The 24,397-nt window shown below is 36.9% G+C and overlaps 1 protein-coding gene across 1 annotated transcript in view; it reads right to left on the bottom strand.

Annotated features, from left to right (window-relative positions):
- Window positions 1–14,720, bottom strand: part of pepd (peptidase D) — a 15,614-nt gene extending 894 nt beyond the window's left edge. Inside the window, exons 1-13 of the mRNA XM_088413778.1 lie at window positions 14,655–14,720; window positions 11,366–11,549; window positions 11,130–11,257; window positions 10,987–11,050; window positions 8,165–8,212; window positions 7,577–7,638; window positions 6,648–6,692; window positions 5,144–5,219; window positions 5,019–5,065; window positions 4,086–4,154; window positions 2,501–2,578; window positions 2,265–2,413; window positions 513–889 (exon numbers count right to left, since the gene is read on the bottom strand). Coding sequence (XP_088269904.1) covers window positions 513–889; window positions 2,265–2,413; window positions 2,501–2,578; window positions 4,086–4,154; window positions 5,019–5,065; window positions 5,144–5,219; window positions 6,648–6,692; window positions 7,577–7,638; window positions 8,165–8,212; window positions 10,987–11,050; window positions 11,130–11,257; window positions 11,366–11,549; window positions 14,655–14,671 — 1,344 coding nt within the window. The 5' untranslated portion in view covers window positions 14,672–14,720. The remainder of the gene's footprint in view (window positions 1–512; window positions 890–2,264; window positions 2,414–2,500; window positions 2,579–4,085; window positions 4,155–5,018; window positions 5,066–5,143; window positions 5,220–6,647; window positions 6,693–7,576; window positions 7,639–8,164; window positions 8,213–10,986; window positions 11,051–11,129; window positions 11,258–11,365; window positions 11,550–14,654) is intronic.
- Window positions 14,721–24,397: the final 9,677 nt, after the last annotated feature.

Raw genomic sequence — 24,397 nt, forward strand, 5'->3', positions numbered from 1 at the left:
TATGTAATTATTACCAATTACTGTATTTTTTTTAGGAAAAAAAACATTGTAATTGAATGTGAAAAATACGTCAATGTATTTACTGTGTGTTAATAAACATGATAATCAAATACAAGTGGATAATAAAATATATAATTTTTAATTCTATAATATTACATTATATACTATTTAAGTGTGAAGCAACGAGTTATTTTTTGGGGTGAGGGGGTGAAAAGCATTAAAACAAAAACCAGTGATCATGAATAGTCATTTTTACCATTTGCTATCAATTATGATCATAATCAGGTTTTTTTTTTTTTGGTTGTGGGGGTTTACCATGTATGGTGAGGAAGGGGGGAAAAAAATGATAGTGTGCAGTATTTGTGTTCATACTAAAGGTTTTCGTAGCACGCATAAGTCATTTTTTTTTTTTTTTAGCCACTGTTAACTACCAAATCTACTTGACTAACGAGCTTTTGGATTAGTTAAAAAAAAAAAAAAAACAATCCAGATTCAAGGTCCCGTATACGCACCCCGCCAAAGCCCCTGAAGCGAGCGAGCGCTCGGTCGTCGATGAAGCAGCGGGCGGCGGGGTCGCGCAGGGCCTGATCCAGCAGGTGGTCGATGAAGTAGATGCCGGGCTCCACGGTGAGCACCATGCGCTCCCGCACCGGCCGGCCCATGCGCAGACTCTTCAGGCCGGGCTCGTTGATGCGCTCCACCCCCTCGGGGTAGCCGCCCACGTCGTGCACGTCGATGCCCAGCAGGTGTCCCAGACCGTGGGGCATGAAAACGGCGCCCAGGTGGACTTTCATCATGTCTTCCACGCTGCCCTTGAGAACGCCGGCTTTCAGCAGCTCCTCCAGGTGAACCCGGTCGGCCAGGCGGTGCATGTCGCTCCACTTCACGCCTGCGCACATTTTCCAAGAGATGGCGTCACCGCTCTTGGCCACTCTTTGAGCGCCGTTGACGTGAAATGACGTCCATGGGAAGCGTGCCGATGAGCGCCGTCGGCGTCAATTACGTGTTTAAAAACAACAAAAACACAAACTACTGTATGGTCAGTCAGAATGCTGGCGGGTTCTGTAGTGCTCAATTACTTTAGTACCTAGGTACATTTGTAATCAATTATTTAACAACTTAAGTAATTGATCGCGTTGGGTTCTTTAGGTAGATGGTCTCTAAAGTAATGCATTACTTTAGATCATCAAGTACTAAAGTATCAAGTGCTCATTTCATTGATTACATTTGTACTTAGGTACATAAAGTAATCGATAACTTAAGTAATAGTAATTGACTACTTTAGGTAGTTGGGCACTGAATCTACTGATTGCTTTAGTCAATCAAGTACAAAAGTAGTCAATTACTATATGTACCTAAGTGCTCTATTGATGACATTACTAAAGTACATAAAGTAATTGGAAACTTTAGTACTTAACTAAAATTGATCACTTTAGAGAATTGGGCACTAAAGCAATTGATTACTTTCAACAATCAAGTACTAAAGTTGTCAAATACTTTACGCACCGCAGTGCTAATTAATTGTTTACTTTAGTACTTAAGTAATTCATTACTTTACTAATTGACAACTTGAATGATTGATTACTTTAGGCAATCAAGCACTAAAGTAATCGATTACCCTACATATTGAAGTGCTAAATGAATTGATTACTTGAGTACCAGGATACTTAGAGTAAAATAGGTAGTAAAAACCCAAAGTACCTAAAGTCAATTGCTTTATGTATTGAAGTGCTAAATTAAACTTTTTCATAGTAATCAATTATTATAGTACTTAACTAAAGTAATTTTGATTACTTTCCTACTTTATTAAAATAATTCATTGCTTTATGTACCGAAATGATAAATGATCACTTTCGTACTGAAGTACATGGGAGTAATCGATTACTCAGTACTTAGAGAGTAATTTTGATTACTTTATTACTTAACTAAAATCATTCATTGTTTTAAGTACCCAAATGATAAATGATCACTTTAGTACTTAAGTACTTATGGTAATCGATTACTTTAATATTATAGTAGCCAAATTCCAATGAAATTGGGATGATAAAAACAGAGTACAATGGTATATTCAACTGAACAGATTTGCAAGGCAAGATATTTAATGTTAAAAAGATCAACTTTTTTGTTTTTGTGCAAATTTTTTCACGTTTGAAAATGGACCAAACAACTAAAATTTGACAAACTATTCAGCTGAATAACATTTTGTACTACATGTTAGCCACTCGCAATATTGCTCATAATCGTAGCGGTAGTATTAAAATGACCTGGTCTGATGGCGGCCATGACAGTCCTGGAGGCCTTTAGGACGGCCTCATAGATGGTCCTCTGGTCAGGGGTGAACTTGCCGTTGGCCGGGAAAGAGCAGGTGATATCTGACGAGTAGCAGTAGTACTCGCCGCCCATGTCGAACAAACTGCGCCAGGGGACACCCAAACAAAAGTCCTTAGGATTGGACATTTGTTTGTTCTGTCAGACAAAAGTTAACGACGCCGGCGCTCACCACATGTCGCCGTCCGTGATGGTTTTGTCGTTGGGAGCCCCGGCGTGGCCGTAGTGCAGAACGGAGGAATTGTTGCCCCTGGGGGGTCACACAGTCAAGGGTCACGCTACATTACAAATTGACGCGCGATAATGTCCCGTTATTTATGCAACGGACACAAAGAACTCAATAGCGAGCCACTGTAGCTAACGGTTAAGTAAATCAATATGTAACCTTTAACTCATTCGATCCCAAAGACGGGTTTTTGTTACAATTACTTTAAGGAATCAAGTACAAAGTAATTGATTACTCTAGGGTCTTACTGCCTAAAGTAATTGATTATTTTAACAATTTAGTAGCTAAAGAAACCAATTACTTTAGTTCATCAAGTTTTAATTCATACATTATACTTTAAACTAATCATTTTTTTTAGTATTTGATTTGTTTAGCTGCCAAATTACTCAAATAATCAATTAGATAGGTAGTAACAACCTTAAGTAATCAATTACTTTACTGCCTAAATACCTATAAAGTGCCTGAAGTATAAAGTCATTATATAAATTGATTACTTTAATGTATAAAGTAATTGATTACTTGAATGTATAAAAGAATCAAGTACTTTATGCACTTTCGAAGGTAATTCAGTACCAAAGTAATCATTTACTTGAGGTACTAAAATAATCCCTTTATCTTTAGTATCTAAAGATTACTTTAGTACTTCATTCATTACTCCTTAATTACTTTAGAATTTGTTTCCCTAGCTACTAAATTGCTATTATTGCATATATTATATAATGTAAGATACATATTATATTTCTGTTATCAGTTTATGTAGTAAGAACCTAGTAATCAATTACTTTAGTACCTAATTACCTCTCAAGTACCTAAAGAATGAAGTAATTCTTACTTTAGTAATACTTTAGTACTTGATTACTTTATACATGGAAGTAATCAATAACTTGATTACTTTCTACATGAAAGTAATCAATTGCTTTAGGTACTTGAGAGGTAATTATGTCCTAAATTAACTGATTAATAATAAAGTAATTCTTTACCTTAGTACTTGATTACTTTAGTACCTAATTAACTCTCAAGTACCTAAAGAATGAAGTAATTCTTACTTTAGTAATACTTTAGTACTTGATTGCTTTATACATGAAAGTTACTTGAAGATTACTTTATACATGAAAGTAATCAATTGCTTTAGGTACTTGAGAGGTAATTAGGTCCTAAAGTAACTGATTAATAATAAAGTAATTCTTCACCTTAGTACTTGATTACTTTATCCATTAAAAACAAATCAAAGACAATGAATGGAACTATCGAGCTTCAAAAACGTCAACTTAGCTTCTGATGACATTATTTCGTTGCAAAGTTTGGACATGGACTCGGCTTGTTAATCAAGACCAAGCTTGCGCATCAACACAAACTAAGTTAATAAACTGTAATCCCTAAGAAAAACTCATTACGCGCAGCCTTGGATACAAACAAGACCAGTTTGTGATTAGCAACTGTTCATGCATAACCACGCCGCTAATTGCCTTTTAAAGCGCAGGCATTATCCCTTTTATTTGAATATTGCGTCATGAACAGAAGATCCGCTCACGTTCCGCAGATGCACGTGTACGAGGTGTGCCGCATCCCTCCTTTTGTGTAGCAGTAGTGCTGGAACAGGCTAAAAAAAAAAAAAAACAAACAAAACAGGACATATCATCAATAACTAAATAACAATAATGTACACTAAATATACTCACATCACTTACTACTTAAGTAGCTAACGATATATTATCTTACAGACTAATTCAAAATTATAACCCTTGTGGCGTTATGTTACAAATGATGGAAATTCCTTTTTTTTTTATATCATAAAATAATTCATGGAAAAAAAAAACTCTAGGGAGCTGAAATTTTCAGCAGATGATTAAAACATGTACATTTCCAATATGCAACATTTCTGACACGTCTAAGTAATTGCAGCTGGACGTGCGAGATTTTGTGTACAAAAATAATCATTGTCCAAATTTTGGACCATATAAAACCATGATAATTACAATTTTTGAGATGCATTTTCATAGGATTTAATACATTCATTTTCATGTGATTTTTGCAACATTACGTTGAACGGCGGTTAAACTAAGTCAGCAAACAGAAAATTCTTTGCTGACTTGTTTCACTTCAAGCCTGTAGAGACCAGACGAACATTACCATTTTTCAATTTTTTGTGGGTTTTAATAAATTTAACCTACATATGTACAGTATGGATAGAATTGATGGCAATGATCAATTTGAGTTCTTGAAAGAAAAAAAAACTACATTTGTAAAAAAAAAAAAAAAAAAAAAAAACTGTTTGAAAAAGTCACTATCGGATAGTCTTGCAATAAATTACTTCATCTTCCAATCCATTTGCTCTTGATTTGAAAAGAAAAAAAACTTCCTGCTGCAGCATTTAAACAAATTACATTTTCTGATAACTCGAAAATGTCACGTAGGCCAACTCCTGAAAAACCAAACCAACAAATCCAAACAAAATAATTTTTACCTTTCCATTTCATATTCTTTCTGTCCGGGTTTTACACTCTTCATGATCTAGAAAGACAGGAAGAGGAACATTAAAGGCAAAAGTTACATATTGAAAATCACGCTTGTGCAAAACGTGCTACCTACCATCTTGTGGGCTTCGCTGGACACCTTGTTGGTGTATCTCAAGACTTCAAGCTCCATGTCCGTCTTTATCAGGCGGCTGTGAGGACAGACAGAAACTAAGAGCGAACCAGTAATATGATTCAAATTCCTCCGAAAAAGTGATATTAACAAATCCGCGCATATGAATGCACAGTTCACTCCTAGAAGTCAGAGCAATGCCGTGGAGCTGTGCTAATAAGCATCCTGTGGGAATGACAAGATATTCTCTTTTAAATGTTACGGAAAAAGGTTTTTTTTTTAAACTTTGTTTCGCGGCATGGCTAAAAATGTTAGCTTAGCTGAAACTGGTAACTTGTGAGTACATACTTGAAAACAAAAAGCATTGAGTCTTCCATATTCTGCTATTGAAAGTGTGTGTGTTTTTATATATATATATATATATATATATTTTTTTTTTTCTTTCTTTTTAAACGTTAGCGGTAGCATTAGCATGGCAGTTGTTGTTTTGCGGTAGAAAGATGGCCTCTCTCAACAGGAGGCGTGACTCAAAAGCATTCCGCCTCATTTTGGTCGAATTCATTTAATGGCTGCAAAGTCTAACGCGAGGAACAAGCAGGCGCGCACGTAGCCCATTATATGGACATTGCTTGTGGAGGCGGGGGGTTAAAGTCGCCTGCTTGATGAAGATAGCTTTGCTTTGTAGCAGCAGGTCACTGATTTGCAATTAAAGAGACACAAAGTAAGAATAAGAAATCATTTTTCGTTAAATCACTATGGAAAATACGACAGGAAAGACAAAATTAAAGTACATGCTAAAACACTAAATAGTTAGAAGCCATAGCAGTGCAAAATAGCTAGTCTTGAATCCAGAAGTTATCATAAACGAGATAAAAAGGAACCTAAGCTTATACTATCTCACGTCTCTCAAAAATCAGACTAAAATGATCATTTACTAGATCAAATTAGGATTACAAAAATATTTTCATATCTGAAATCCAAGACAATTTTCAGTACTTTTCTCAAAGTCATGAATTTGAAATGAATTAGCTTGTTTTTGTTAACTTGCATATGTCAGTTTACATGCTTAATACCTAAACGCTTAACAAATACCTACAATTATGTTAATTGACAAAAAAGTGTCCAGATCTTAATGAAATCAAACTGATGAATGCTAACATGCTAGCTGAAATCAGCACTAACTTCGTCAATTTACAATAAGAAATCAGGCTAAGCTATTCAGGTGATAAACACAAACCGAACTTAATATTGGAATGCTTTTTTATGTTGACAACGACAGGATTAGAAAATAAAGAAGTCAACCTAATTTTGTCAGAAGCAAAAGAACCCATGCTAATGATAGCTCATGCTACATGCTAACAAAACTTAGCATTAACAGGCATTTTTTGGTTAAAATGGATGTAAAACAACCGAAAGTAACAACTAATGCTAACTAATAAAAACCTCTCATGGACAAAAAACATTTTACTTATTGCTTTCATTCCGTTCAAGCCGAATAACATCTTACCATTCCACAATAACCGGGTGCAACAACGTGTTATTCACTTGGAATCTGAACGGAGAGAAATGGAAAAAAAGTTGAGTTAGACGATATAAGACTTAAACATTTAATTACATTTTAATTTACACTAAACATTTAATTCTTAAAAAAAAATCACAAGCCAAATTGCTATTACGCATAAAAAAAACAAAGCAAAGTCTTTAACTCTTTCAGTGCCATGGGCGGGAAATCTCGTCATTGAAAAAACTTAAGTTGTGTTCCAATGACGAGAAGTCTCATGCATTTTTTTTTTTTTTTAACATTAATGATTCATAAACATCGTATTTTTCGCATTGTTAAATAGCAGTTCAAACCCATAATCAATAATTCGGTAATGTCTTTTTCTGTCTCCTTTTGTTTAATCGATTGATGCGATAATGTATACATATCAAATTTACACATTATAAACTTTAATACAAGATTTGATTCAATTTATGCTTAACCTTTATATTTTTTATAGTATATTTTTAAAACTATTTTTGAACACGGCCATCACTTCACATCTTTTCATTTCTATTTCAAAGTCGTTCCATGAATTGACACCTTGAACAGATACACACATTTTCTAAAGTTAGATTCTGTCCTGGCGACTAGCAATAAAAAAAAAAAAAAAAAAAAAAAAAAAATCCTACAGAGAAGCCCCACCAGCCACAGGGCTCAAATCATAAGAAAAAAAAATATTGTCTGAATATGGTACCTATTTTTAAACAGTGATTACTACAGAACGGAATAAGATAGTAACATACTTTCTTTTTCTGACTGCAGATTAGAATCTAATCTTTCTCTAATATTGCACAATATTTTGTCAGACTTGAAAGACGAGTAAAAATGCTCTGGGGCTTTCCTTTTCGGAAAACACTTTGCGCCCAAAGAGTTAATTACATGGAGAAACCTACTTGCTAATTCCTTCAAAGGAGGCTTCACGGCTGACGCTTCCGCTGTCCGTGTTCTGTCCTCGCTACAATAAACACGTACAAGTAAATCAAACAACAGCCAAACATCGAAAAAAGAAATAAAATGCATCTTACATTTTAGGATGTTCATTTCCAAAACTTAATCTTGTCTACGATTAAAAAACAAAACTGTTTTCTCTGTAGATAGAGTGGAAATTTGAAGTATGTGTTATGTTTTGGTCCATTTAAACTGTTAAGACTTCTACTAAATTCAAACCAAATTTAAAATTACAAATTCCAAAAAATATATATTTAGTCTCATATATCAGTAGATATCATTTGTCAAAAATCACGTCTGCTGCCGCAGTGATCGGCATCCATTTTTACCATATTTTCCATACTATAATGCGCACCAGATTATAAGGCGCACCTTCAAAAATGGCCTATTTTAAAACAGTGTTCATATATAGGGTGCATTATAAGGTGAATAGAATAGAAGCTACTGTAGTGGCTGGGGTTGTGTTATTCATCCACTAGATGGAGCTTTTTTTTTTTTTGGATGAAGATAGTGTCAAGAAAAACGTATCACACCAGTGTGAGGAGGACGGCTGGTTTCAGGTTGCTCAGGACTTCAGCAATCTGCAAAGCAAAAAAAAAAAAAATTCCAATGACGTTGCTCCGCACACGTACGCGAGCTTGCAGAACGATGCTGCCAGGTGTCGCCGTGGTTCCGCCACACACCAACGTGACGCGGAACCTCAAATGACTTCATTGCTCTTCCAGCAGCCCAAAATGTCAGGTGACATTTTCCTGACATGCTCGTGAGCGCCCGGGGAGCGTTCCAACTATCACATAGCTTTCATTTTTACACACATTAGCGCCGGTGAAGGTCAACTCCGTTGGCAAACAACCGTTGAGACGATACGCTTTTTCAGGTTGAGACGAGTATGGTAATTTCATAATAAATGGACGAATTTGGCCAGCTGGCCTGTGAAAAAGGTTGCTAAAAAAAAAAACAACATTATCAATCAATCAATCAAATTTGATTCGTATAGCCCTGAATCACCGAAGTCTCATTACATTTTACTAATGATATTCAAGATGACTATTTTATGATGCAACTTGTTAAAGGGACACTGTGTAAGATTTAGACCGTTTTTCATTAAAAAGGAGTCAATTAAATGATAAATGTCAAAAACTTGCAAATAAATATGTTCTTAAAAAGAGCAACAGTATGTTTTAAATATTAAATGTTATTACATGGGGGGGTGGCACATCTCCGGAGGCGGCCATGTTTGTTCTAGCTCCGGACAATGGTAAATGCAGCGCCTGCAGCACCTTCTGCTGTCCGTAATGAAAACAGTCTAAATCTTACACAGTGTACCTTGAGGCTTTTTATTCCGGCCTGCCAAATTTATAGAAATTATCAGTCAGGAAGAGAATGATAATTTTAATATCCTGAAGGATAGCGGAACTATCAGCGCATTAAAATAGTAATTGTCAACACTAAAAAAAAAAAAATTAAAAATTAATTAATTTTCTGTTGTTTGTTAGAGTTATTTCAAAAAAATAACCCTACTAACACTGTTGGAATGCTTTTTACATGTACATTTTCTATTGAAATAAATATTTTTTTCTATTATGAGATGGATTATCAAAACACTCCATCCATCTGTTCCTGCTCCGGCCCTTGTGTCAAATTGTAGAACCATGAATTGTAGAACCATGATCTATCAAATGAATGGTTTTATTTAATTTCCTTTAGAGCGAGCTAGAGGTAGCACAAAAACGGATTCAATGACAGCAATTTATACGTTGCCAAATTGAAACCTCTCATTTAGGGAAAAACGCTCAAAGTTTTGAGACATTCATCTTTCAAATGTGTGCATCTTCTACTCATCCCTTATTTTCATACACTTTGATTAGAATTTGCACCTTTTGGCAGCTGGGAAATAAAACTCAAGATCTTAAGGAGCTTATTATTGTAAGAATCCCATAATGAACATCTGTGGAAAATTTCAAATTTTGTCATCTCAAAACAACTCACCACGACATAAACCTGGTTTTGTGAAAACACAATTTTGTTCATTTAAGCCTGAGCGGTGAACATCTTGCTCGGGATGATTTAAGTAAAAAAAAAAAAAAAAGGGGGGGGGGGGGGTTGGTCTCAACTATGCGCGCAGCACTTAAGAAGGTCACAATATTGACATTGTGGTTTTCTATTGTGCTTTGAGTGCGAGTCCCTGCTGGCGACACTTAACGGAGGCGAAAGGCGCTATTATGGCATTTTAGTGTTTTGAAAGCTCCCGCTGCGACTTTCTCGGAGGAAGCGGCGGCACATTGACGTGGAAGCCCCCCCCCCAGGCGGGAATCGCACTCCTCGGGGAAGCTGCCAGAAAAACTCCATTCTTAATAGCAGTGAGAAGGTCACTGTGTAAATTTAGCAACAACAAAAAAAAATACACATTCCTGCATACACTGTACACCTGCAGTTAATTTTTTTTTTTTTTTGGAGGGGGGGGGTATATTTTTGAAAGATATCACTTGTTGGCTTTCTCCGCAGTCTGTAATTTCCGGGGTTCACGTCAATCCTTTAGAGAAGCCGAGTTTCACGACACACTTTGTTGCTGTTATAATTCGCACTTGACAGTGATAATTGATAAATGACGGCCTGTCATGACAATTATAACGTCGTACAGTTCAATGAGGGGAAAAAAAATGGATACGATAGTTTGTTTGGACTTGATAAAAGGTCTCATTAGAACCATCGTTCGGCTAACGGTCCACAGGGAATGCGTTTTGGGGCCTCCGAATGTTTAATAGGGAGGCACCGAAATGAAAATATTTGGCTGAAACTGAACGCAGAAAATGAGAAGCATTTCTTTCTGCGCTTGAAATGTCTGATTGCATTTGAATGCACCACTTGCAACAGTTAGCAGCTAATGCTGGAGATTTGTGCTGTATTATACAATGAGAGTTTAATTGACTAGCGGTTTCTTGGCATCCTTAATCAGACTTACCATAATTCCCCAAATATAGGACGCAGCCTTAATTTTAGGGTCAAATTATGGTATTTTTTTTTATATGTGTGTAGGACACACCAACAGTTTGGCGACAATGTAAAAACAATAGCAAAACAGAGCAAATCTCAGCTGTGTAAATTCTCCATATTTTCTTGTCTTCATATTCATAAGTTATATATTTGCGGGTTCATTTTTCCCACATTTGAATGGTCAGTGAACGCTGCGCCAGTGTAATGTTGAATGCGCTCAATAAGTTACCATTTTAGGAAGCGCTCATACTTTTGGCCTTCATTTTTGGGAAAAAAAAAAAAAACGTGTCGTATATTTGGGGAACTACAGTACTTTTGGTATTCAATTATTGTGTATGAACGGGTGGAAAAGTGGACTTACATCACAGGTATACTGCACCTCATCCACAGAATACTTCTTCTTGAAGTGGTCTTTGGAATAGATCCTGTCAACACAACAGACTAAACTCTAAGAGAAAAGCGCAGAGCATTTTTGTTTCCCCAGCTCCGAGAAAACACACTCACTCTCCCATCCAAGTGGCGTAGCTTTCAGGCAGTTTCGGAACAAACAGGACGGATCTCCCCGAGTCCACTTCGATGGCGCCATAGCAGTCGGCCTCAGTCACCCCAAAAGCCCAATGGAAGAAAGACTCCTAGAGGAAAAAAAAAATCGTAAAAAGTGGGGTAAAAAATTCATGACTTCCCACACACTCTGGGCTCGGTCATTTGAAATATTACAGCTGTGCGTATAATCCACCGACCTGCCTGAAGAGAATGTCCGTGTCGGTGCAGTGTCTCTGCAGCTGCTCGCCCCCCTGCAGCACCACAACCGATTGGCGCTCCACATCCTTCTGGGCCTTCAGCCCGGCGCACAGACGCCGACGGTTCTCTGCGAAAAGCTCGGCCGACACTCGGAGAGTGTCATTGCCGAGCCAGTAGACCGGTCTGGAAGGAAAAAAGAGGAGTTAAAAGGGACACCTTGAAAATTAACTGAGTTAAATACACAATAGCAATTAGTGGGGGACGACGTTTCACGAGATAAGAGAAAAGACGAGATTTCATCGTGCGAGATCTTATCCCATTCCTAGTACCGTATTTTTTGCACTATAAGGCGCATCTAAATGCCTAATTTTTTTTAAAAAGCTGATGGTGCACCTTATAATCAGGTGCGCCTTATATATGGATCAATATTGAGATTTTCGTTGATGGGGAATGAAGTGATAAAGTAAGATTGACCTGTTTCTTTTGTGTGTTTACAGTTGAACAAGGTTGCTCATATTGATATTGAGTTATTATGCTATTAAGAGTTATTATTTGAGTTATTATTGTTATTACTTTGAGTATTACTATATTGTGATTGAAAAAGTTTTAAAATATGCCATGAATTGAGGGTGCGCCTTATAATCCAGTGCGCCTTATATGTGGAAAAGTTTTAAAATATGTCATTAATTGCGCCTTATAAATCCGGTGCGTCTTATAGTGCGGAAAATGCTGTAATTAGGAATTTGTTTAAAGGACAATAGCTAGTTGAAGCTCAAATTTTTTTTGAAATGTCATGATTTTTTTTTTTTGACAACAAATGCGTTTTTGCAGCGAAAGTACAGAAAGATCGTTATTCAGCCAAAGAATATCAAAAACGAAAAAGAAACTCAGCAATTTCAAGAGGGCCTTGCCGCCACAAGCTCAGATCCTAATAACAGTGTTTATGAGGTTTCCGGAGCGACCTTGAGTCCGTTCCAGCCTGCAGGATCAGATAGACTGTATCTTATCAGCAAAGAGCCACTTGCTATCTGACCCGCTGTGTTACAAGCTTGTCCAAGTACTGTCTTCATCTTTGCACGGTCGGGGTGACTCCTCACACTACTTCAAATCTTATTATGTCGTATCCGAAGGATTATCTACACTTCCAGGCAACACGGTGGCCTTGGTAAAAAAAAAAAAAAAAAAATAGTCTGCGCAACTTTTAGATTTAGAAATGAAAGAACAAAAGGCTGAATTTAAAAAGGAAAAAAAGTGTCTAAATCTGAGTCCAAATCTAAATAATCTACTTGAATAGTGGTTCTTAATCTGTGAAATATCTTTTCAGCCATGTACCAGTTAACCAGCGCAAAGCATTTTTGGATGAAAAAAAAAAAGGCTTAAAACATGCCATCATTGTCTGATTTATTAAATTTTAGACCCTTTCAAACTTAATTTGTATTGGCCCACAAAAAAAAAAAAATCAACCTAAAGTCTCCTCTTTTGGATCATAGAAAAGAAATACCTTAATTTTTAATAAATACTTTTCCACCAAAAAATTATCAATATAAAATGTCATTCCTGTCCCCCCCCAAAAATAAATAAATAAATAAATAAATATATATATATATATATATATATATATATATATATATATATATATTTGTCCACAGAGATAATACTAAACATAAAGCATCCTGTTTTGCGGTTACAGTGGAGATCTGTTTACACACAATAAATCATTAACATAATTATTAATAAATATTTGTCCACAAAAAATTATCAACATAGTGTCAGACCTGTTCTTAAAATAACATTATAAATAAATATTTGTCCAAATAAAATTATTCAACACTAAGTACGGAAATTTCCAGAAACACAGTTTCAGAATTTTTATTTTGGTGATTAAATTAAACAATTTAATTTTGTAATGAACTGTAACTGAAATTCTATGAAATTAGTCATTTATAAATTCTAATTCTACATCTGTTCCAGTTTAAGATGATGTATAATACACAAAGGTGCTTCAGAATTATGGGGCAGGGGTAGGAGCTATTGTGATGACCTTTTCATCTTTTCATCTTCAATTTTAACAGTTTTCAATTTAGATTTTTTTTCATCTCACTTTATACAATTTACTGGCTTATAAATAGTGGCCGTGTGAATTTCCATAGCTACAATCAGTCTTCATTCCTTTTTTGCCACTTTCTGAATTTAACTTTCTGAATTTAAACTCAACAGTCAAAACAATAACCATAATGTTTTACTTAGTAGTTCAGCCAACAGTCCAAACTTTAAACTCAAAGGATGCGTACATGCTGCCTCAGCGTATTATTATTATTTTTTTTTAAAGAGCAAAGTTTAATTTGATTGCATAACTAGAGATGGTGCAACAATTGCATGATAACATCAATAAAATATCAAGAGTGGGGGGGGGGGGGGGGTGCAGTAGTGAAAAAAGATACATAAAAGCACAGGTATCGAATTCCAGTCCTCAAAGGCTTACTAAAGAGCTAATCATTTGAATTAGGTGAGTTGAGGAGAGAAAACATGCAGGATACCGGCCGTCGAGGACTGGAGTTCGACATCCATGCACGAGAGGAACATTATAACACAAAAAAATTAAACGTACTCTTCAGTGTCATCCAGTAACATAGAAAAGACTTTTCTTGGGACATTTGAAGTCAATCATTTAACAATAGTAAACCAATAAGATCAATGATTATATCAGATAATAATTAAAGAAATTTAAGTGCAGAATGTTTTGAAGGAATAACTTACAAGAGCAACAAAAACCATCTTTTTAAAATATTTGGAAAAAATATACATAAAATAAATATTTCCGAATACATGGGAAGATAGAAAGTGACCATCAGTTACAAATATTATCATATGTAATAAAATAAACCCACATCATACACAAACAATATTGATGATGCAAAACTATATTTTATTAGGAATAATAAATTATAATATTAAGATATAAGGACGTTTTTAATGCACATTACGATATGAAAACTGACATTTTATCTGTGCACGGCAAATTAAGGAACTGTATATTTTGAAATTCTAATTCCCGAATTACCAAATAAACACTACGGTCTAATCGTTACATATGTTTTGGACTTTGTTGTGTAAAGTGATGTCTCATCGTTTCTTCCTGCCAGAAATACGCCTCAGAGAGGGTGATCTTGGTCTTGACATAGCAGAGTAGTAAAATATTGTTTTAAAAGATATTCACGTGCAATACTCAAAGTTTAGTAAATTGTGTTTTTCGGCGATGTTGTCAAAAAATAAAAATTAGAAACTCACTGCGGTGCAGCAGCCATGGTGACGTGCCTGCTCTCACTGTCATGTGCCGGCGGAAGTCACGTGACTTCCTTACCAGCTGACGCGGCATGTGCTGCGTTCAAAACGATCGGACGTTGGCAATTTTCTTTGAGCACGACGACGTACCACATAAAAAGTCATGGTTATATTACAGACAACTAATCTTTACTACCCGCATCATTTTTTTTATATTATTGATCAAATCAAAACGTGCATGTGCTAATATTTAAAGCAATTCTGTGAATTGTCCATGAGTGTAATTGAATCCAACACGTGTCTTTTGCACGCGTATTAGCATAAACTCAATTTAGTAAACTATCTGCGGTTTTCATTAAGCCTTAATCTTGTGTGTTTTATTCACATGGAGCTGCAGACCTTTTGCTATACGGGTGACACTTTTTTTTTAAATTAAAAAGATCAATACGAATGGCGTAATTAAGAACGCCCGACCCCGCGTCGTCACACCAGCACGCTTTCAGCTCTTTATTTCTTTTTTTTTTTTTTTTTTTATGCGTGCGCCTAGTGCCACACGGAGATGAAACGACCTGATGCTATGCATGTAAATGAGTCTAACGCGGGGCCAAAATTAAAAGCCGCTGGTCTGTGTAATTTAAAGGCAACAGGCAACTTGTTTGTTCTGCTCTGAGATACCGGTAATTCATTTGCTAACGCTTGCCCAAGAGGGCTGTATAACTTAACTAGTGCGAATTTGTTTCAATGCAATCGCAAACAACATTAGGCATGACTTTAGGTGCACGATTTTATTAGAGCTAATAAAAGTGCTGCCCACCCCCCACGCCACCCAAAAAAAAAAAAAAACCACACACAAACAAACACTAAAAAAAAAAAAGCTGTTTTTTTGACATTTGGGATATGAGGTTTTCTCGTTTAGTAAATTTTCAATCTATGAAATTTGACCATTTCCTTCACCTATTCTTGAAAACTCACCTAATTGGATATTTTTCATTTTCGTTTGGCTGTTATGTAATGCCTTTCAGATACCGTTAGATGCCGCCATTTTGCCGGCTAACTGCCAACAAAACATTAAAAAAAAGGTTCTTTGAATTTTTATCAATTTTATTTCGTCGGTATGCACAATAAATCGTCTGGATCAAGATACAGTATATTTTTTTAAACAGATGACGATGCTTTTATTTTGTAACGTGTGAGAGATGGCTTTGAACTTCTCTTTCAGTTATTGGCGCTTCAAAAACCAAGGACATGCATGAATGTCAGTTTTTTGTTATGCAGTATTGTTGTTAAATGTTTTTATGTTAAACGTTTGCTTTGCTGCAGTTATGTATTGTATTGCATTATATATAAAGCTACAAGAAGGCAGCAGCTCTTAACTCTTCAAATTCCCAATTTTGTTGTACACCTATCAACATTAACTTTGGTTTGACTGATATAAGAATTGATGAGTTCCCAAATTGTTCTGACAACTTGTTACTCAACACACTTTTTTTCAAAACGGTTTGAATATGTACAACCCCGGGACTGGTTCCATTTCCCTGGAATTAGAAGTGCACAAACCCATGTTGTCGCGTTTTCATGCAAATGCAGATAATGACGCTCATAGCAACGATGTTTCACAAGCTTAAGGATAAATGAATGTGATCATATTAGCATAGTAGCCGCATGGATACCGAAGATTTGTGGGAAAGCACTCCAGCCTGGATAATGAAAGGTCATTCCTCATTAAGAGATATGAAATCATTACTAACATAGCAATGAGGTTGCAAGTGATTAAAATATCCTCATCAGCATCGCGGATGAAATCTTTCATATGCATTTTGTTCCTGTATGTTTTTTTTCCATCGTAGCGCCACATAATTACATATTTTTCCCGACTCTAATATGTGGAATGCACTTTTATGTGCTGATATTGGCAATATCCTTTCCCCATAATTGGCTGGCTGCTGTGAGACGCTGTGCGTGTTTGTGTGTACGTGTGTGTGTGATGTACACAACCCCTTTTTAATAACCCCCACACTTATTCAAAAAGCAAGTCACACACTTGGGACGGAGAAAATGGAGCCTTGAAACTGCATTCAGACGACAGAAACCAAAAAGCTTAAACTGCCTTGTTGTACTGATATTTTAGTATCATACGCACGAAATTTATTTTTATATATATATATATATATATATATATATATATATATATATATATATATATATATATATATATATATATATATATATATATATATATATATATATATATATATATACATTTGGGTTGGTGTCAATATTATAGCGTTCACTCTGAAGATAAATGTAAATGTATAGATACAAACATAATATGTTGAGTCCAATTTGGTTATTTTCTTCAACAGTTGTATCGGACGGTAAAAAAAAGAGATTAATTGTGATTACATTTTGAAAATGTTGCCTTTAGTTTTAAAAATATTTGCTTGACAGCCTTCTGTGCATTATGGTAATGCCAATATGAGATTAGATCAAAATAAAACTAACTAAAAAGGGAAATTTTGATCTTACCGTATAATCAATTTATGTAGTTTTGTGAAATTGACTTTTGCACTATAGATGAAACGGGCAAAGTGGGATGAGTTTGCAGAACGATCAATGGTCTGATCAACACATCAAGTTGCCCGTTGAGCTGTGTAAATCCTCGTCACGCTTTCTTCCTCCCTCAATGACCCCCTCAGGCCATGGAGGGAGGAAGTGGAGGACGCTGAGCATCAACTGCAGATTGAGCGCCAGTTCCCCCTGCGTCCTTTTGTTTTATCTTTAGCGCCAGACGCTATTTGGGCTGTTACACTCCAGCTTTCTGCAACTTCAAACCTTATTGCTTGCGGGCTTTGGACATCTGTAACAAAATAGTTTCAAGTCACTGAGAAGGAAACACATTAAAAGAACTGCAAGGCCGACAATAAAGAATGGTGGGAGAATCGAATGGTGAGCCAAATGTAAAATTTTGACCTTAGCCGGTAGGATATACCGTGGTACCTCTACTTCTGAAATTAATTTGTTCCGGAAGTACACCTCTACTCACAAGATGAATTATTTCCTGTTTGTAATGTGGATTTTTCATAACTAATCACCTAATCTACCACCCCCCTCCAAAAAAACCCCACACCCAAACCCTTTAAATTTATAATATTAATTGTAGCGGTTGATAATATGAATGCAGTTCATTTGTTTACCTTGAGATGGCGCTGGTGTATTGGTGGCGCATGCAGAGAACTTTCTTTAGCATTTCCTGTGACCGTCATTTACAAGTCCTCAGGAGCAATAATATTTATTTTGGGATAGTTTTGAGCATTTAAGTTTAGTTTAAGGTCATGCGAAGCACGTCCTGTGCGTTATGCTAACGCGCTAACACCATGTTAATGGTGCTAACATCAGACACGACAGCACGCTAGCTAACTAGCGATACAAGGAGAAGTGTTTAGTGGTTTGTTTACAGAAGCCCAAAGTGGTATGTATGTGTTTTTATGTATAATGTTAGCCGTAGCTAATATCAGATTTATGTTTGATAGTACTACGGTGCATACCGGTGGTGGAAAGTGTGGTTGAAGCGTGTAAAGATGAAAAGTGCAAGACCACAGTAAACATCAAGGCAAAGAACTTATGTTTCTCATTTTTGGACAAGCCAGCTTATCAATAAATTATACAAATGCATCAGAAACTCCAACAAATACAGCTTAGAATTAGCGGCTCCATCAGTCTTGTTTGAGCGAATGCTGGTTTCTTGTGTCTCTTTATTTTACACCAACAATTTCACCTTTCATATCCTGAATTTTCTTTCGTTACTAGAGACAGTATTTATCTTAAGAGGCATTTTGTAACCTGAATTTTTCATAACAAGAGACGTTCGTAAGTAGAGGCACCACTACTGGAATTATGCACAAAACTTTTAACCAGGAGACTTTCATTAGCAGCACAGGTAATTAATATTTCTAATGTTATAGCCTTGAGAGAGGTGTGCTGAATTCCTGCCTTCACCACCGCAAACAGATTAGTTTCCCAGTATTGAGTAAGTGCAGTATGTAAAAAAAAAAAAAAAAACAACAGGAAACGGGCAAAATCCACAGAGAGGTCTACTTTCAAAGTGATTAAAAGTACAGCTGCTACCGCACGCGCTCTACATGAAGTGTTAACAATGTGTAAAGCTAATTTCACACCTGGGAGGTGCTAAGGGGATCTATAACTTCAGAGTTGAAAATAGAAATGATCGTTTGATGACTGTGGAAGAGCGTGCTGACGTCTCAAGATTAAGTTCGTTTCGATGCAAACTTTGGGGTCTATTTTCGCGTTTGAATTGTGCGAATGGGTGGCGTTTTCTTTCTTTTGGGATTGTACTGGATGTACTCAGGAAGAAAGGGGGACCTGCGCCGTTGTGGGAGGCAACATAGTTGACTTATTTGTGTTACACCACCCCTGCCACGTTTTAGACTAGCTTTTAGCTTCGCTTAATTCTCGTCTGCTCTCTGTCACCAAATTGTCAGATTGGTTTGTGTTTTTTCTATTGTTTTTCTGTAAAAACAACCTCCTCTTCTACACAGTTGAATAAAAACGTTTGGGTTGTTTTTGCATAATCCTCCTGACAAGCGCGTGAGGATGATGAAAACGTAACCTCCTTGGTGGAGGTAATCAGAGACAGATGGTGTGTATTTCGGGTTGGTCAGGTCAGCGCTCACTCAGCAGGGTTTAAGGCAAAAAAAAAAAATCTCATCGGTAACCCTCGGGCAAGCTGTTTACCGTGGTGGAGGATTAGAGGGCGGCACACATTTTGTATTTCACCAGGATTTATCTCAAAGTGGATTGCTCATAAGCCTCTCATAAATAATTTCCAAATGAAGGTAGTAGTGCCATTTCTGTGAGAGTCCACATGACCTTCAGTCAGTCGTCCTCCGAGCTTCATACATGTACAAATAATGCAGAAATGACCAAACCAGCATTCCAGAAAAAAAAAACCTCACACAAAGAAATGGAATGTCATGTTTAATGAAGAAAAAATACTTTTTACATTTTTAAAATGTTTAATTTTGTTGAAAGTTCGCCAGGAAAAACACCTTTATGATTGGGCTGAAAAGGACTACCATGACCTAAATACTGTAAACGACTCCTGACGAGCACTACGTTGGGGAGAGATGAGGAGTCTGTTAAAAAAGGAATTGGAGGAATTTAGATCATTTGAATCTACTGGGATTCTCTACCTCTGTGGTGTTGTTTGTATGCTATAGAGTCCATTTACTGCCACCTAGAGCATGGGAGAAGATCACCTGACTGCGGGGAAAAGCCGGAATGAGTATAACGTGCTACAAAACACGTGTTGGTGCGTCAAGCACAAACCAAGCTAGACTCTTGCTGCAAGGTTGTTTTCACTATAGTGGATTTCAATGCTAGGCAAATGCAGTGAAAAAAAAATCGTATTATGCAACAGGGGGATTTTTCCTTGAATGAGGAAGTAAGAAAGAGGGAAAGGCTTCAATACATGGATTTTTTTTCATACTGTTGTTTTTTTTTTTGCACATGCAGGTTTTGTTGTAGAGTTTTACTGGAAATGAATACATGAGTTTATTTTTTTTTTAATTGTTGTTTTTTCTTATTTGTAGGTAAAGAGTCCATTCCAAAATGGTTCAAAAATGACAGCCCTACAAGGCACCACTGTATTTTCCTCGTTTTAGCAAAAGTCAAGGATGGAGCCACTTTTGTGGCCACATATAAAAGATCATTTGGACATGTAAGATTTTTTTTCCATGTCCACACAGATGCAGTATATACAGTTTATATATTTATATAGATAGGTTGTGAGTAGAAGTGAGGGCTGTAGTTATTTATGTCTCCGTTCCTCCTTGTGCGTATGTTCACACTTTATATGCAGCAATGCGCTGTGACAGGAGCTCTCTCCCTTCTTTTTTTACCACCCAATCTCCGTCACCAAGAAATAATTGCCTCTTCTGCCAGCCATGATTAAAAATATTAATATCATTTAGCTCACACAGCACACACAGAAAAATATGATAAAAAAATATCTCCTCACATAATGAAGCGCGGTGTATTTTTAGCCCCCGAGCCTCAAGCAGAATTAAAGAGTCGGCCATCTCAAATGAGATTCGAACTGAAGGCCACGTGTGTGAGAGTAAACAACTTGACCTTGAGTGGACCACTTGATACTCTCATTCAAGTTCCGCTAAATAGGGAGGACGTCACTCTCATCATATGTGACATCGCCTACCGAACCAAGGACAGATTGTTTTTATACACTGAGGACTATTGTTGTCCTGGCAACAACAGATCAGCTGAAATTCAATATGTTTTGGGCTAGTGAATAATTTCAATGAAAGGATGGAATTTGCAGGGCTAAAACTGTGATGAATTGTGATAAAATATCCAATGGCAACTGTGTGGGGGACTTGAGGACTTTTTTTAAATTAACAAAACAATGAAAAAAATGGCAAAATATTAAGGGGATGATGAAAAATAAGTTGAGTTGAGCCACGGGCACTTTGACGTCAGTCTCAATGGACATCAGGTGGCAGTACAGGGCAAAAAGGCAGCCTCTCCAGATGAAAACATCATTTTTTTCGTGGGTTACTCATATGTGTTCTTGGACGTACTGTTTGGTACTCACTCTTTTTGTCATCAAAAATGTTGTTTTTTTCACGTTTTTGATCAATCAAAGTTTTTCCCTTTATCCATTTCTATTTATTATTTTTTTGTAATAATTGTAAAATAAAAAAGAAAGATAAATATGAAGGACCATTTATAATATTAAATTATATTTATAATTTATATTTGTAATTATATTAAAAATAAAAACATACGTTTCGTATGTTTTTCTAACATCTATTTTTCTCTTAATGTTTCCTCCAATATTTCTTGCAACACTTACTCAGGGATTACTTATGTTTCCTGCTGTTGTGTCATTGCGTCAGACTAAAGCAGGCGTCTTCAAACTTGGTCCTCGAGGGCCGCTGTCCTGAAAATTTTCCAGGATTTTTTCCCCGACACACCTGATTCAAATGATCAAGTCATCGGCAAGCTCAGCCTGATGATCATCCTGAAGGAAGTTTGGAGACACCTGGACTAAACAAATCAAACGTATGTTTCCTTTTTGGAGGGGGTAATTATACGTTTCAACTTATATTGTTAAAATATGCCTCGATTATTTTGGGGGTAATTTCCTAGTTTTTCTCAATACAGTGTATTGTACTTGTATATGTGTTTGTTTTCTCCCACGTACATACTGGTATTAATAGATAATATTTTTGTAATCTTCATTTGTATATTGAGTATTATTTATTTATTTATTTTTTAAAGTATTTTTCTTCTTTGGCCTGTGTTTCCACCTGAGGGGAAGTCCACACTCTTCTCTGAGCGCTGTCAGTACTCAATTGATTGACATGTTGTTTTTTTTGGGGGGGGGGCTATTTTTCATGGGTTAGCGCAATAATCACCCAGCGCAGCAACGTTACATAACAGTGAATAAAGAGATTTTTACAGCATCGACCATGCAATTGGAGGGCATGAGAAAAGTGTAAGAGGAAGTCATCTTATCTGTCACCGAGATGCTCTGCTGCTAATATGAAAGGAACGCGGGGGCGGGCATCGCTGCTGGTGAGAAACATCATTAATCCTCAACATCCGGCTGCAAAACAACTTTGTGAACACGCTCACGTACACGCGCGCGCACGCAGCACCTTTCGCCGCGAATAGCGATAGACGGGGGCGTTGCCTCACTTGCGTCGTTAATATTCATCGTAGCGTTTCCCTGCTGCGGGCGGAGAGACTTGAAAATGACTTTGAAATCAACTCCACTTTGTGAGTTGTGTCTGCGCTCCAAGGAAGATTCCAGATGGGGAATATGCGCACTTATCCCGTCTCCAACGCTCTCATCAAGTTCTGCGCCGGAGCAGCGTCGATGCACTGGAGTTTCGGGCCACACGCATCGAACTCGCCTTCATCAAGATAACGCACGTTTTCGATTTCAAGTCTTCAGTGAAGTGAGGGTAAATTGGTCTTATAAACAAAAAGAACAATTGAAGACCTTGGGAAGCTAGCATACATGTTTTTTTCACAAACACGATTGATTGTTTCAGTGAGATTGCCACTAGTTTTTCCATGAGAAATGGCAATGAATGAGTTAATGTGAAGGGCCAGCAGCTTGATACAAACTTTGCTCAAATTACCTTTAATATCATCATTAAGTATATTAATTCATGTGACGTGGCACTGATCATGATTTTGTACAAGATTGAGGAAAATATTAATATCAATGTACAACACAAATTATGGATTTTGTGACATGGGGCACCACGTTTGGGCCTACAAGCAGAGAGGACAAAAAAGTGCAAAATTCTAGATGCAGAAACCAGACTTAGAAAAGTAGACTCAACAACTAGACTCTGAAAACTAGACTCTAAAGCTAGACTAAGAAAAGTAGACCTCAAAACTAGACTCACAAGTCTAAACTTGGAAGATGAATTAAATGAAGTTCAGGCATACAAGCGCAGGATGCGGACGTGTTGACGATTCAATTCTTTATAGGCGAAATTCCATTGTAATCTCACTTAGCATCGGAAACAAAAACGGGAAAACGAGGCTCGAAAAACCTAACTCTAAAGCTAGACTCAGAAACTGGACTCATAAGACGTGACTCAGAAATAAACTAGGAAGACGGTGACACTGAAAAATTGCTTCAATAACATTATCCTTAATTGTATATTAATCTATGTGACAAGGTACTAATTATATGGATTTTTTTATTTCCAACATACAAGCAGAAAGGATGCAGAAGTGGAAAAGTGGAGACTCTTTATACATAAAAAGTTACAAAGTAACCTGACTGAGCATCGGAAACTAGAACAGGAAATCTAGACTCGGAGACTAGACTCCGAAATAAACTTGTGATAGAGAACGCAGACCTTAAAAACTGCCAGTTATCAATCCTATATGAGAAAATAACCAATCACAACAGAGCTTTGCCACTGTGAACATTTTCAAATGATCACCTTGAAAACATTTTAAAAAAATCACACTGTCCCATCACTTGAAAAGCTAAGAACAACATTTAAACAATGAGGATCAACGGTGTCATTTGATCGGCTTCTTTTTGCGACACCAAACGGGATAATCTCGACGGTTGATTGATTGGGTCAATTTTGCAGAAACTGAGGCTGGTTTGTCTCATCCCGATCCTGCCTTTTGCAGAGGTTGTCTTGCCAGGCTCCACGGTGGTGTTTATGTCATGTGCATTGTCCGCCAGCCACCCGAAGGAGCCCGTAATTATAGACAGCTCAAGGATTTTAACGAAGTGGCGCTCGCTTGATGCCGGCCGGGCTTGAGACATCGCCGGCGGCTCTGACTTCAAAGCTGAAGATATGGCTCATGTGCACAGAGGGAGGGGGGGGGGGGGGAGCTGCAATGAGATAACAAGCCATGACTTTCTTTCCATTCTTGCGGCAGCGCGTGGAAGTCAGGGAGTGTGAGGAGCTCTTGGTGTGTCAGTGTGTGTGGCCTACGCACTGCTAGACAGCGTCTATCACTCACCAAAGAGCCCAGTTGTAATCACAGCCTCAGGGCGGTGTTGGAGTCTTTACTAAAACTAAAGTTTTAGAGTTTACAAAACCTATCGGCCTAAGACATGAATTCAAGCTCTTTTTGTCTTTGAGTGGAATGTGGTAAACAATTGAGAAAATGACTATGACATCAAAGGGGGAAATGTGAAAACTAGGGGAGTCAGATTAACATGA

The sequence above is a fragment of the Hippichthys cyanospilos genome, chromosome 4 (assembly GCF_059441005.1).
Source record: "Hippichthys cyanospilos isolate Australia breed blue-spotted pipefish chromosome 4, RoL_Hcya_1.0, whole genome shotgun sequence".
NCBI classification, from domain to species: Eukaryota; Metazoa; Chordata; class Actinopteri; order Syngnathiformes; family Syngnathidae; genus Hippichthys; species Hippichthys cyanospilos.